Genomic DNA, 14,707 nt, shown 5'->3' with positions numbered 1-14,707 from the left:
TGCGAAGGCCGTCGAGGGCTTTCAGTAAATAGAAGAGTACAATTTCGTGCTCTTCAATTGGTATTTTAAAGGTTTCGAGCTTCTTCGTCGGTACATGATCAAGCACCCTTCAGGAGTAGACCTCGAAAGCCTCGATATGGAAGTAGTCGACTTGGAGATGGCGGCAGACGAGGCCACCCAATCTGTAGCTTCTGAAGATACTCCCAGGGACACTCCTTTGCCCCTTCCAGATGGCGAAGACACTGCTACAAATGTTTGACCCTGTTTCAAGTTAAATTGTTGTTGTTTGTATTTTTTTTTTTTTTGTCTGCCTAGTGTTGTTTGGGCCTTTAGTTATATTTTCAGTTTGACAACAATGCTTTTAGCCTAGCGTTTATGGGCTTTTAATTTTAATTTTAAAGCAATGGTATTGACCCTTTGTTTTTTGGGCTTTTAATTTTATTCACGATTGCAAACTTACTTGCACGTATTCCGGCTCGTGGCTACTTTTCCTGTAACAGCACTTTATTGAAATTTTGCTTCATCAATAGCCTACGCCAGTCTGGGTGGAATCCCAGCCATTTCCATGCTTCGTTAATAACTTGCGTTTGTCATTAGTAACTTACATCCGTCTTAAGCAGAATCTTGTTACTTTTTGTTATCGTCAGTAACTTACATCTGTCGAGGCAGAATCTTGTTACTTAGCCATTTTTGAGATTATCTTTTGGCTTCGTCAGTAATGCACATCCGTCTAGGCGGAATCTTATTACTTAGCCATTTTTGAGATTTATCGTTTGGCTTCATCAGTAATGTACATCCATCTAGGCGGAATCTTATTACTTAGCCATTTTTGAGATTATCTTTTGGCTTCGTCAGTAATGTACATCCGTCTAGGCGGAATCTTATTACTTAGCCATTTTTGAGATTATCTTTTGGCTTCGTCAGTAATGTACATCCATCTAGGCGGAATCTTATTATTTAGCCATTTTTGAGATTATCTTTTAGCGTCGTCAGTAATGTACATCCGTCTAAGCGGAATCTTATTACCTAGCCATTTTTGAGATTTATCTTTTGGCTTCTATGGCTTACAGCTGACCAGACCTGTTTACACGAAGACGTTAGTTAAAAAATTCTTTTATTAATTTCCAGAATGAACACATTTATTTGTTACATCTATTGGTGGTACTTCTTCAAGTGCTCAATGTTCCATGGTCGTGGGAGCCTCTGTTCGTCTAGGGTTTCCAGGTGATAATTGCCTTGCCTGGAGTAGTGAATGACTCGGTAGGGTCCTTCCCATGCGGGGCCGAGCTTTCCTTGGGCAGAGTCTCTAGTCGCCGTAGTGACCTTGCGCAGGACGAGGTCACCTATGTCAAGTCGTCTGAGTTTTACCCTCTTGTTGTAGTATTTGGCCATCTTCTGTTGGTACTTCGTCATTCTGTTAGAAGTTTTGTCTCTTACCTTGTCCAGGCAATCTAGGTTGATTCGCAGCTGGTCGTCGTTGTTTTCTTTGTGGAATACCTTTCGCCTGATGCTGGCCATTCATACTTCGACCGGGATTACTGCTTCAGTGCCATAAGTAAGCCTGAAAGGGCTTTCTCCTGTTGGGGTTCTTACCGTGGTTCTATAGGCCCACAAGACATTGGGCAATTCTTCTGGCCAGGCACCCTTCGCGTCGTCCAGCCTGGCTTTAATAATCTTGAGCAGTGTTCGATTCGTCACCTCCGTTTGTCCATTCGCCTGTGGATGCCCTGGGGATGCTATCGTTGTTAGTCTCTCTGCTGGAAGTCGTTGGACATTCCCGAACCTCTGACACTTATCACACTTCTTGACGAGCTCTACCGCGTCCATTGGCATTGTTGGCCAGAAATAACCTGTTCGAATGACCTTTCTTACCAGGGATCTACGGCCAGCATGCTCTCCACAAATTCCTTCGTGGATTTCTTCTAGGATGTATTTGGCTTCTTCTTCGTCGACACACTTCAAGTAAGGCATGGAGAAGCCCCTCTTGTACAAAGTGTCATTTATTATTGTAAATCTGGCTGCCCTCTTCTTGATCTTCTTGGCCTCCTTTGCATCTTGAAGGAGGTGCCCGTCTTGGAGAAAAGACACGATCGGTGTCATCTAGCTGTTTATACTCTGGATTGCAAATGCTGGAACTTCTTCGATGCTGGGGCATTTTTGAATCTCCATGCTCGTTGACCCTTCCTCTAACGAGGCCATTTTCGCGATCTCGTCTGCTGCCATGTTCTGGCCTCTTGGGATTTGCACGAACTCCAATTTATCAAACTCTCAGGCTAGATGTTTCGTCAGCTTGGGGTATTTCTGCATTCTTTCCTCCTTTGCTTCATAATCTTCTTTGATCTGCCCTATTACTAATTTCGAGTCGCTCTGGATGAGCAGGTTCTTAGCCCCGAGTGTTTTCCCGAGTCTCAACCCTGTTAGTATTCCCTCGTACTTGGCCTCATTATTGGTGGCTGGGAACTTTAGTTGAACTTCGTATCTGAGCATTTCTCCGCCAGGGGTGTTTATGATGACTCCTACTCCCCCCCACTTTTAAGCTGATGAACCATTAGTCTGGATCGTCCACCGTTCGGTCTCGTTGCTGGGGCTGTCATCTTCTGGGAGGGTGAACTCAGTAATGAAGTCCACCAGCGCTTGTGCCTTGATGGCTGTTTTGGGGTGGTACTCGATGTTGAACTGGCTGAGCTCAATTGCCCACTAGACCATTCTCTTTGCTACCTCGGGCTTGTTCATGGACTTCTTGATGGGTTGGTCCGCCATTACCACGATGGGGTTTGCCTCGAAATACGGCCACAGCTTGTGCGAAGCTATTATTAAGGCAAGTGCAATCTTTTCAATCCTGGGATACCTGGCTTCTGCTCCTTGGAGAGCTTGGCTGATGTAGTAAACTGGGAGTTGTGTCTTGTCCTCTTCTCGAATCAGGGCTGCGCTCATGGCCGAGGCTGACGCTGCCAGGTATAAATATAAATTTTCTCCCTCCTTGGATGGGCTCAAGAGGGGTGGGTTACTCAGGTAACGTTTGTGTTCTTGAAATGCTGCTTCAAATTCGTCAGTCCAGGCAAAAGCTTCCTTCAATGTCTTGAAGAAGGGTAGGCATTTATCCGTCTCTTTAGAGACGGACCTATTGAGGGCTGCGATCCTTCCTGTGAGTTTTTGGACCTTTTTGAAGGTCTTGGGCGATATCATGTCAAGTATGGCCTTAACTTTCTCCGGGTTGGCTTCTATCCCTCTTTGGGACACCATGAATCCCAAGAACTTCCCCGAGGCTACACCGAAAAAACACTTGCTAGGATTCAACTTCATCTGGTATTCTTTGAGGGTGGCAAACGTCTCCTTCAGGTCGTCCAGATGACCAAGCTCTTCTCTACTCTTGATGAGCATGTCGTCCATGTACACCTCCATATTCTTCCCGATCTGCTTGCTGAACACCTTGTTTACTAACCTTTGGTAGTTTGCCCCTGTATTCTTCAGCCCGAAATGCATTATCCTATAACAATAGAGCCCTTGACTTGTGATGAAAGCAATTTTTTCTTGATCTTCTTCAGCCATTTTTATCTAGTTGTACCCTGAGAAAGCATCCATGAACATCAGCAACTTATGCTCAGCCGTGGAGTCCACTAGTTGGTCTATCCTTGGTAGTGGGAAGCTATCTTTCGAGCAAGTTTTGTTCAGGTCCGTGAAGTCCACGCACATTCTCCATTTCCCATTTGCTTTTTTCACTAGCACGACGTTGGTGAGCCAATCAGGATAGTAAACCTCTCGGATAAAACCTGCTGATAGCAGCTTATTAACCTCGTTTATAATTGCTTGGTTTCGTTCTGGGGCGAATACCAGTCGTCTTTGCTGGACGGGCTTTTTCACGGGGTCCACGTTCAGCCTATGCTGGATGACTTTTGGGGATATGCCTGGCATGTCCTCGTGACTTCATGCAAAGACATCCAGGTTTTCTCTGAGGAATTGGACGAGCCTTGTTCTTATCTCGGGTTGTAGTGTCGTCCCTATTCTTGTCACCTTGGTTGCTTCTCCTTCGACCAGTTCTACTATTTTTAGGGCTTCCACTTTATCTTCTTCTTTTTCCTCGATTGTCCATGTGTGGTTCTCCTTCGCAGCCAGGATGGCTTGGTAGCATTCCCTGGCCAGGATCTGATCTCCTTTTACTTCACCAACACCATTCTCAGTCGGGAACTTTACCTTTAGGCAGTAGGTAGAGGTGGCTGACTTTCATCGGTTAAGCATGGGTCTCCTAATAATCACATTGTAAGACGACGGGCAGTCTACCACCAAGAAGTCCAATTGACGGGTCAATTACCTCGGGTAGGTCCCTATTGTGACTGTCAATGTTACTATGCCTTTGGGGTATACCTTGTCCCCACTGAAGCTGACGAGGGGGGAGTCAAATGGGCGCAATCTTCCAGGATCTAGCTTCAGCTGCTGGAAGGCAGGTAAGTAGATGATGTTTGCGGAGCTTCCATTATCTACGAGGATCCTCTTGGTATTGAACCCTTCAATCGTGAGCATTATGACCAAGGGGTCATTGTGAGGCTATTTCACTCCCCTAGCATCCTCCTCGTTGAAAGACATGTCCTGGTTCGTCCGTCTCTGCTTAAACAGGGGTATCATATGGATGCTATTTACCTGCCTCTAGCATGCCTTCTTAAGAGATTTGAATGATCCTCCCGCAAATGTCCCCCCTGTGATCATATTTATCTCCCCGATCACATCCTGTGGTGGTTGGAATGGACGATCCTCCTTCTTGGACGAGGATTGCTAGCTCTTATTGCCGTCTCTGAACCTACTGGGTTCTCCCTTCTTCACATACCTCTGCAATTTTCCTTTCTGTATCAATTCCTCTATTTGCTCTTTTAGCTCTCAGCAATCCTTCGTGTAGTGGCCATGATCCTTGTGGAACCGGCAGTATTTGTTCTTGTCACGCATGTTAGGGAATGAATGTAATGGCCTTGGCCACTTGAGGACGTGCTCATCCTTAATCCGCGCTAAAATCTTTTCAATAGGTATGACTAAAGGAGTGAATTTTACCGTTCGTGGAGTTCTTTCGTCTTTCCTTTTGTTCCCGTCAGTAGGTCGACGATCTGGACGCTCCCTCTTTCGTCCTTTGCGGTTGTCCTCCCTTTTTCCCTTCTCTTCCGTTTTCTCCACATCTTTAATGGCGGCTAACGCGTCCTCAGCATTCATGTACTTTTGTGCTTTAAGGAGCATCTCTGCCATCGTCTTGGGAGGATTCTTCGCAAGTGAGACCACAAACTTCCTGGATTTCAACCCAGCTTTAAAGGTTGTCAGCTGCACTTTGTCGTCAGCTTCGTCCACCTCTAGTGTTTCTCGGGTGAAGCGTTTCACGTACGACCTCAAGGTCTCTTTCTCCCCTTGCTTGATGGTGAGCAAGTGGTCTGCTGGTCTCTTCGGGCATTGTCCGCTGACGAAATGGCGCAAAAAGGCGATGCCCAACGTTTCGAAGCTATCAATAGATGACGTTGGTAGTTTAGTGAACCACTCTAGTGCAGTTCCTTTGAGAGTGGTGGTAAAGGATCGACACAGGATCTCGTCGGGGGGCTGTTGGAGGCCCAGAGTCGTTTTGAAGGTGTTGAGGTGATCCAGAGGATCTTTCAAACCATCAAATGGTTCAAGCTGAGGCAATCGGAACTTCAATGGTACATGGCGCTCCAAGACTGCCGAAGTAAAGGGTGAATCTGTCGTCCTGACCATTCTGTCCAAACTCTGGTCCGTTTTCCCTCTGATGGCATTTCTCAGCTCGTCCATCTCCTTCCTCATTTCTCGGAGGGGATTTGAGTTTGATTCTTCCGGAATGGTGGCCCCTCGGCGGTCTCTCCTTCTGTGGCTATCTCCCACTTCTTCGAGATTAGTCCTGGACCGATCCTCCTCCAGCTAAAGTCTTTGCCTTATTTCCTGATTTTTTTTGGTGAGCTCCTCGACGGTAGCTGCGAGAGCCTGGATCTGCATAGCTAGGGTTGCAAAATCTTGGTTGGACTCCATCTGAATGTAACAGTTGATTGGAAATTACGTACTCAAATCTGGATACGAGAATGTCGCTCCCCACAAACAACGCCAAACTGATGAAACACAAGTTCATCAGTTGTATTGAATTCGTCTAGATGGAGCCAGATGTCCGCTTACGTCGCAATAGAAGTAACAATTCCCTAAAATGGTCACCGGTGTGGTGCCTGCCACAACGCCTTCGATGCCAAAGTTAGTGTATGGAAGGCTTAAGCAATATTCAAGAGATATAGTAAATAATGTTTTCTGTGATGTTCATACCTCTTGCTGGTGCTTGTGAGGGTCTTATATATGGTCCCATGGCCTCTAGCTGTTAAAGCAGTGATTGTAGCCATAATGCCTCTATTGGTAACGCCTTGTGCCCTTTCAATGCGGCCTTAAATGGGCGTCCAACAGTCTGTATAGTTGTTTTTTTAACTGCCCGGGGTGTTATTGCTTTATTGAATAGTTGGATATCTTCGTCACTAATGTGAATGCTCGGTCGGTTCGTCACAGGGGGTGATTCCATCGGTTACGTTACCATCGTCCATGTAAACTGAAGGCGTCAGTCTCATCACCAACATTAGATTATATTTTCTTTTAAACCCTCTACGCTTACAAAATTTCAAGATAATAAGAGATATATAACGATTTCATTTATAGAATATTTAAATTTCAAGTTAATATATTTTAAAATTATGCATAAAAGATAAGTTTATGAATTGAATAGCAAATAATGTCTAATTAATATAAAATTTATAATGCGTGTTAAGAAAATAATGAAGATATTATTTAACATTAGAATTTTCAAAATATCAAATTATTAAATAATTATTAGTGCTGGATCATTATTTAAAATTATATTATGTATGACGTAATCTAAGCCACATATATATTGCATAATTTATAATAAATATTCTTAAGTACTCTTTACAATTAATGCAAATGCATGTACACAAACTAGTTAGTTGACAGATGGGGTCGAGCTTCTGTCTTTTGAGTGAAGCCACCGATCAATAGCAACGTATGAAGAAAAAGAAGTTTGGCTTTCAAAATCACGCACGCTTCTCGTCCGAGCAGCCTTTGCCCTTTGGAGACATGTAGTTAATACTATAACTTATCAGTCAAATAAAAAATGGTAGAAGTCGCTAAATCTGCGTTGGAGACTTGGAGGTGACTGATTGTTATTGCTCATCCAACAGAACATAAAATAAGAAATAACGTAACCAACTATTGCGTATCCACGACGCGATAGTAACTCTATAAGTATTAAGTGCTTATAGTTTGTGAGGGACAAAGACCAGAATTTAAGTATTCAAAAATGAGTTTTACATACATATATACAACCAACAATAATTTTCACAAATTTGTTTTTCGAGTAGTGGTGATACTATGATAGTTACACCTTATATGTATGCATGGGATACATAGTTAAAATCATGTTTTAGAAACACAATTTCAATTATAGTTGTAAAAATCATCATATACAATTGTATTAGGTTAAAGTAGAATTTCTATCTTATATAAAAAAAATACGTAACCAACAATAATTTTCACAAATTTGTTTTTCGAGTAGTGGTGAATGGTGATACAGTGATAGTTACACCTTATATGTATGCATGTGATACATAGTTAAAATCATATTTTAAAAACACAATTTCAATTATAGTTGTAAAAATCATCACATACAATTGTAACTGAAATGATATTTAATATTAATTTTTGAAAACCAAATTTCAGCTGGAATATATGCAACAATGTGTAACTCAACGTGTACAATAATAATAAGCGTTTTTTTCAATAGTTGAATTAATAATTTTTAACTAATTTTTATCTCGATCTACTACTAACAGCACTTTATTATCTATTACTTCGATAATTAGGAAATATTTTGTAAAATTGTTTGATTAGAGAGTTATTGAAACTAACACAACCCATTTTAGTAGGTTGTTGCAGGATTTCTGATAGTTGCAATTTCTGGTCTTAATGCCTCCCCATCCTTAATAAATAAATAAAAACCTTCAATGGGGACTCTAATCCTAAATAGGTAACTATAATCATAATGGTCAGGATGTGGCAACCCTGAAATAGCACAGTTAGAAAGCACTACAGTTATGCTGGAAGTTGCGAATTACAGAACTGTCAATATGGTTCATGCATGTAACGATTCCTGAGACAGAAAATTACCTTACCTATGGATGTGCCATATGACCTATAATACACCTTTTTGTTACAAGGTTTTTAGAGGAATAGACAAATAGATTCAGTTAGGTATAACTAGCACTATCCTAATTATTCTATTGTTCCTGCGCAAAAAAAAAAACATGTTTTTTTTTTTGTAGGAATCATCATTGCGTGTTTCATTTTTCAAACCCTGGAAATAGCTTTCAATTATCTTTCAGTACAAGTAGTACAAAAGTAAGGAGTCGTAGAAATCACACAAGCCAAGCAAATGTCACTGCCACAGCCATAGGTACAATGGAATTACTCTACGCACTGTGTTAGGTGCTAAGGTCTCTATCAAGATAGCAAAATAGGGAATCCCGAGTAATAAATAAAAATAGGTAAAGGAAGACGTTAAAGCAAGTAAATCTGATCCGATAGGTTATAATGTCACGAGAAAGAGAAACAGGGTCTTTCTTGTTAATTTCTATAAGTTCATGCATCATTTTCAAATTTTAGAAAAAAAAAAATTTACAATTTTTTGCATGGACGTGACGTGAAAAAAAGAAAAGAAAAAAGAAGCAGATGCTGATTGATTAAGTAATTATTCGCCACGTGGACGGTCAGCATTGTCTGTTTGGAAAGGACTGTGCATGGTTCAATGGATTAGATCATGCCTTGTGGTCATCACAAGGCCATATCAATTGGGAAAGGTTGATGGAATGGATTAGACCATGCCTTGTGGTCATCACACGGCCATATTGATTGGGAAAGGTTGATGGAATGGGAGTAGTTCTAGGTAATGTTTCGATAAGGCTGAATGGGTACACGTTTTGTGAAATTGCGTTTCAGGCTTTTTTTTTTTTTTTTTCGCAGTATTTTAGTTTTTAAGGGAACAAAAGTTACTGATTACAACTGATGATACTGTTCATGTACTTTTTCATTAAAAATAAGTTTCGTAATAGTATTTATATATTTAAAAATTATTTTACTACAATATTTTCAGTTTTTAGCTATATTCAAACGGACCTCTAGTATTACATAAATTGTTACGATTTTTGTTACATTACTTTATGTGTTAGATTGTGACTAATAACTTGTCACATTCACATAAATTTATAATTTTTTTTTATCACTCACAGTCTGCCACGTAAATAGTTTTAATACAAATTGTGCTATTTTATTTTGTCTTAAAATTTTTTTAGAATCAAATCATTGGGGTGTACAGTATACTGCGTATGCTTTTTGATGAATGTGTACTGCATATGCTAATAATATGCTCTTTGATGGCTTTAATTAATTTGGACTTTATATAAAAATAAAAAAAAGTTCGCTTACAATTGAAGAATCATAGGCTAAAGGTAGTAGTTTTCCTACCCCACCTATATGTTTTTTTTTTAATCATATTACTGGATGGATCAGATTAACCTAATATTCCTTTTTATCTTGTTTCAGACTATTGAATTATTCTGAATACATATATAACAAGGATACAATCACCTACTATTTCTATTTATTAATTTTGATTGATTTCAGGGCCATACCCTTTAAGAACGTGTAAAGCCAAATTTTCTTTAATATGGGTCGTATCAGATGTCAACAAATTAGCAGAAGAAAACAACTAAGTACCCACAAAAAAAAAAAAAAAAACGAAAGAGGGGGTGGGAATGTAAAATTAAAAATAAGACTGTACAACAGCCAAAAAAATGTTCATTCACATTTATTTTATTGAAGAATCGTGTCAATTATTGCTTGCTCTATTGTAATACGACGGAGTAAACTTTGGCAACACTAGAAAAATAAAATAAAGGAACCAAAGGAAAAGAAGAGTCAACATGTCAATGAGCTTTGGTTGGCCACGGGTTCACTTTCCCTTTAGTCATTATATTCACAATTTAAAAATTAAAAGGCACGTCCATGCTTAGAAAGAACCTTGATCAATAATTCTAGTGACTTCATTTGGTCAACAGAGCAGGTGAGTCTCCCTCCCCTTTGGGACCTCCTCTCATTTATGTGTTCACCATGTGACTTAAAAAAACCAACAAAAAATAATATCATGTTGGCCACGACCTATCAAATTATCAATGAGAACCTTGTCTAGCTCACATGGGTTCACGGAACACTTCCTTCATAATCATGTCAATGAGTAGAAATGAACACAGTTGAACAAGCTAGAAGCCTAGAACTTGATTTCAATGAGGTGGTTTCATAGCCATGGTTAATTTACAATGCTGTAATTTGTATAACAAGAATTTAAAGTCGATCCACCAATGGTTTTAAGCAAGAAATTTCGTAAAATGTCGTTCTAAGGAGCAAGGCCCTGACTTAATTTGACCTTCCTTTCCGCCGAAATGTTATGACTACAATCTAAAGATACCCACTGTAATTATATATACTTTCTTCTAAGATACCCCATGTAATTTTTCTTTCTTATCTTGCTCGTTTGACATTGCGTTAGGAAGGACTTATATAAGAGCTTTAAGGTAGCTAAATAGTTCAAACAAGTTTATCAAGTTTTTATTTTATTTTATTTATTTTTATTTATTTTTACCTTGATTAGCAAATTTTGAAAAGACCTAAGGTAGCTAAATAGTTTAAGCAATTTTTTCAAGTTTTTTTTTTTTACCTTGATTAGAAAATTTTGAAAAGACCTTGATAGAGAGTTTCTATCTAACTATCTTCTCATGTGTCTTTAGTCTTTCTGTCTCATACATGCCACGTAATTATAAAGAAGAAACCTTAGGGTTGGCCCTAGAGATGGGAGCTACACACATGGGTAATTATTTTAACATTTTGAAAATTTAGCCTACAAAGATAGGAGTTGCCCCCCTACCCCCCAAAAGATTTGAGTTAGTCTAATAATACTTTAAAAAAAATAATTAGTCTAATAGTTATAGAAACAATACTTTATTTTTTTCCATTTTATTTTTTATTGTAAAATGTGCTCTTATATTTGTTAATTTTTTTTACTATAAAATTTGGCACTGAACATGTTTGAATCTATCTTTTTCAATCCATATTATGTGGCAATTAAGCAATTCATTGACTCATTAAAAAAATTTGTGACTAAAACTATATCTCTTTAGTTGTCATATAATAGATTAGAGCAAGATACCTTCAAATATGTTTAGAGCCAAACTTGTTCTTTCAAGTTTTGGATTATTCATGTTTTTTTAAATTTTATTAGTTCAATTGAAATAATTTTTACTCAATTTGGTATACAATTTGATAATTTGTATTGAAAATGAAACTTTTTAAGAATTTTGAAATGAAAATGGTAAAAGATGAATTTTATTTTATGAAAGATTTTCATCAAACATAATTTTGATAAAAAACAACTAAAATTTTTTTTTGGGGTGTGTGTGTATATATATATATATATATATATATATATAACTTATCTTATAAAAAAGTGGGTGTGGGTGTGGGTGTGGGTGTGGGGGAAGGATTGTTTCTTAACTAATATATTAGTGTTGCAACTTGACTCCCAAACAAAAATTTCTGGCTTCGCCCTTAGTTGGCCTTAAGATGCAAGCTAAAAGTTTGGATTTAAGATATCATGAATCTCATGAACTTTAGGAACTATTAGGCCAAATTCTTGGGGTTTTTAGAAATCAATCTATGGTTGATTTTGGAAATCTATAAGTTTTTGAAACTTTTAATTTCTTTTAAATTCTATTCAATTTTTCCCCAAAAAAAAGTGAAAACATGAAAATGCCCTTTGTTTTGTCATCAAAAAGACATTCGAAGTTGATGCCAATAATAAATCAACGTCGTTGATCATTAGTATTGAATTATTTAAATTCAAGTGTGAAATCAAATAATTATAATATAAAATAACAACACTTTTACAATGTCTTTCTTTATCATTTCTCCATTTACAAATCTAAAAATCTCTTTATCAATTTAGCTATCAACCGAACTTAATAGTTTCAAATCTTTTTATAACTTTAGTCTCTTAATAACAATGCAACCGACACAACAATTGCACAATATGTTGAAGTAGTGGATGGTTAGTAGTAGATTTATGTATAAAATAGTAGGGAAAAGTGTCCATCACATCGAGTATCGTAAAATTGGATGTAATCCTAGATTTATTGTTATGATAATTCAAAGCTACCCACTCTGGCGTCTAGCGTTTCTTTTTTTACCTAGTTAGTACCGACTCCGACTTTTTTGTTCCCTTCCCTATTTTTTTTTTTTTTTTCTCTCTCTTCTTAAGACTTCGTGTAATATTGCCTTAAAAAAAAAAAGACTTCGTCTAATATTGTCTACAAAGTTTTCACTATAAATACTCAAAAGCCATCCACCTCTCATCAGTCATCATATCTAGTTTTGAAACTTCTCTGCAAGTGTTTTATAGAAGTCTTGGTCTAGAACCCTGTGTGAGACAAAAAAGAGAGACAATAATGTCTCAGCTCACTAGCTTTCTCTTGGTTCTTTCTCTTTGTGCTTTTGCTCCTCTTTGCTTCTCTGGCAAGACCAAACGTGGTTACCTTTACCCACAGTTTTATGACCACTCTTGCCCAAAAGCTCAAGAGATTGTAAGGTCCGTACTGGCCAAGGCTGTGGCCAAAGAAGCCCGTATGGCAGCTTCAATTCTCAGGCTCCATTTCCATGATTGTTTTGTCCAGGTCTTGCTACTAGCTTGCCATAACTTGTCACTTCAATGACTAGCTTTCATTTACTTTATAAATTCAATTCAATCATATTGCAACATGCCAAGTACAAGGACTATATATTATTACCCGTGCTTGTAAATTTCATAAGCAGAACTGTATTATGTATCACGATGGCTTAGTGTGGTTGACACAAGTTGTCTATATTGCAGGGCTGTGATGCTTCAATACTGTTAGACAGCAGTGGAACCATAGTCAGTGAGAAGAGGTCAAATCCTAACAGGAATTCAGCTCGAGGTTTTGAAGTCCTTGAAGAGATCAAATCAGCACTGGAGAAAGAGTGCCCTCGTACAGTATCTTGTGCTGACCTTTTGGCTATAGCTGCAAAAGAATCCACTGTTCTGGTAAGTATTACTAACATTTTTAGTGCCTTGTATTAATTGGGCACGGCCAAATTACTCTTACATGGCCAGTACTCAATTCTGATCAAGTTTTGGGTGCACACAGAGAGGTGGGCCCAGCTGGGAGGTACCATTAGGCAGAAGAGACTCCAGAAGTGCAAGCTTGAGTGGTTCTAACAACAATATTCCTGCCCCAAACAACACATTCCAGACCATCCTCACTAAGTTCAAGCGACAAGGGCTTGATATTGTTGATCTTGTTGCCCTATCTGGTAAAAGACTCTAATGCACTTGTTTATGCCATACAGATAGGGTCCTTTAACTTTAAGACATGCTCTCTTTTGTGTCATCAAATGAGATTGCTCTAAACATTGATTGGACAAAATTAGAACAATAATGTTACCGACATGATATTTTTCATAATCAACTGAGGTACGAAGTTGACAAATTATTTTTTACTTTAATATATGTCTACTACATACTACTTTATTGTGTACCATTCTTATTTGTAAAGAGAAATAGTGAAATACATACTAAGTTCTAAAACTCATTCTGCAATATCATTATCTGAATGTTTGTGTGTGAACTTAATTTTGTTATGCAGGGAGTCATACAATTGGAAATGCCCGGTGCACCAGCTTCAGGCAAAGACTGTACAACCAGTCAGGAAATGGACAGCCCGACTACACACTTGATCAATCATATGCGGCCCAATTGAAAACCCGATGCCCAAAATCTGGTGGTGATCAGAACCTGTTTTTCTTGGACTATGTCAGCCCAACAAAGTTTGATAACTACTACTACAAGAACATATTGGCTTCAAAGGGCCTTCTAAACTCTGATCAAGTTCTTTTAACCAAGAATGAAGGATCAAAGGAATTGGTAAAGAAATACGCAGAGAACAGCCAGCTTTTCTTTGAGCAATTCGCCAAGTCCATGGTTAAGATGGGAAATATTTCTCCATTGACAGGTTCAAGGGGAGAGATTAGAAAGAACTGCAGGAAAGTTAACTCTTGATAGTACTACGTAACTGCAGTTTCATTGATTCTCATGAAAAAAAAAAAATTGCACTTTCATTTTGTTGTTCTGTTTCCTCTGTTTGCTACGAAAATGTATGGGTAGCTTGATGTAGCCACTATTTTCTGGACAACATACAGTTGTGCAGTTTAATTGCTAGTTTCGTAATGTGGATTTATGGAAATTTTAGTGTATTTTGTTTTAAATAAAAGTTGAAGCTACTGGGATCCTTCTTGACATCACGTTTTTCTTGTTCCATTTAAAAGGCACCGATTATGATTATGATTATGATTATGATGTAAGAGTCAATTTTATTTTAGGGACGGCAAAATTTTATTTTTTTTTAGGGACGGCAAAATTTGGTCCTTAAAATATGTGTCAAGGATTAGTTTATTTCGAATGTTATCAATTTAGTGTCAAGGAGCAAAAATTGATAAAAATATAGATTTTTTTGATTAAATGTGGCTCTAATGTCCATAAAAAATAGCGACTGCATTG

General features: G+C 38.3%; 2 protein-coding genes across 2 annotated transcripts; one reads left to right on the top strand and one right to left on the bottom strand.

The window, feature by feature from the left end:
• Positions 1 to 4,869: 4,869 nt before the first annotated feature.
• Positions 4,870 to 5,787, bottom strand: LOC142625275 (uncharacterized). Its single transcript, XM_075798960.1, has one exon. The coding sequence runs from the start codon at positions 5,785 to 5,787 to the stop codon at positions 4,870 to 4,872; it is 918 nt and encodes a 305-aa protein (XP_075655075.1).
• Positions 5,788 to 12,363: 6,576 nt separating this feature from the next.
• On the top strand, positions 12,364 to 14,448 carry LOC142624550 (peroxidase 72). Its single transcript, XM_075798153.1, has 4 exons — positions 12,364 to 12,806; positions 13,004 to 13,195; positions 13,299 to 13,464; positions 13,797 to 14,448. The coding sequence occupies exons 1-4, from the start codon at positions 12,582 to 12,584 to the stop codon at positions 14,207 to 14,209; spliced, it is 996 nt and encodes a 331-aa protein (XP_075654268.1). The 5' UTR covers positions 12,364 to 12,581; the 3' UTR covers positions 14,210 to 14,448.
• The last annotated feature ends 259 nt before the right edge of the window (positions 14,449 to 14,707 follow it).

The sequence above is a fragment of the Castanea sativa genome, chromosome 2 (genome assembly GCF_040712315.1).
Source record: "Castanea sativa cultivar Marrone di Chiusa Pesio chromosome 2, ASM4071231v1".
NCBI lineage: Eukaryota > Viridiplantae > Streptophyta > Magnoliopsida > Fagales > Fagaceae > Castanea > Castanea sativa.
The sequence above is the reverse complement of the archived record's forward strand: the minus strand, read 5'-3'. Positions and strand labels throughout refer to the sequence as shown.

Excerpts from the sequence above, each read along its gene's own strand:
- LOC142624550 (XM_075798153.1), top strand. The coding sequence starts at position 12,582 with ATGTCTCAGCTCACTAGCTTTCTCTTGGTTCTTTCTCTTTGTGCTTTT. Across the intron at positions 12,807-13,003 it reads TCCATGATTGTTTTGTCCAG|GGCTGTGATGCTTCAATACT; the intron begins GTCTTGCTACTA and ends TCTATATTGCAG. Across the intron at positions 13,465-13,796 it reads TGATCTTGTTGCCCTATCTG|GGAGTCATACAATTGGAAAT; the intron begins GTAAAAGACTCT and ends TTTGTTATGCAG.
- LOC142625275 (XM_075798960.1), bottom strand. The coding sequence starts at position 5,787 with ATGAGGAAGGAGATGGACGAGCTGAGAAATGCCATCAGAGGGAAAACG.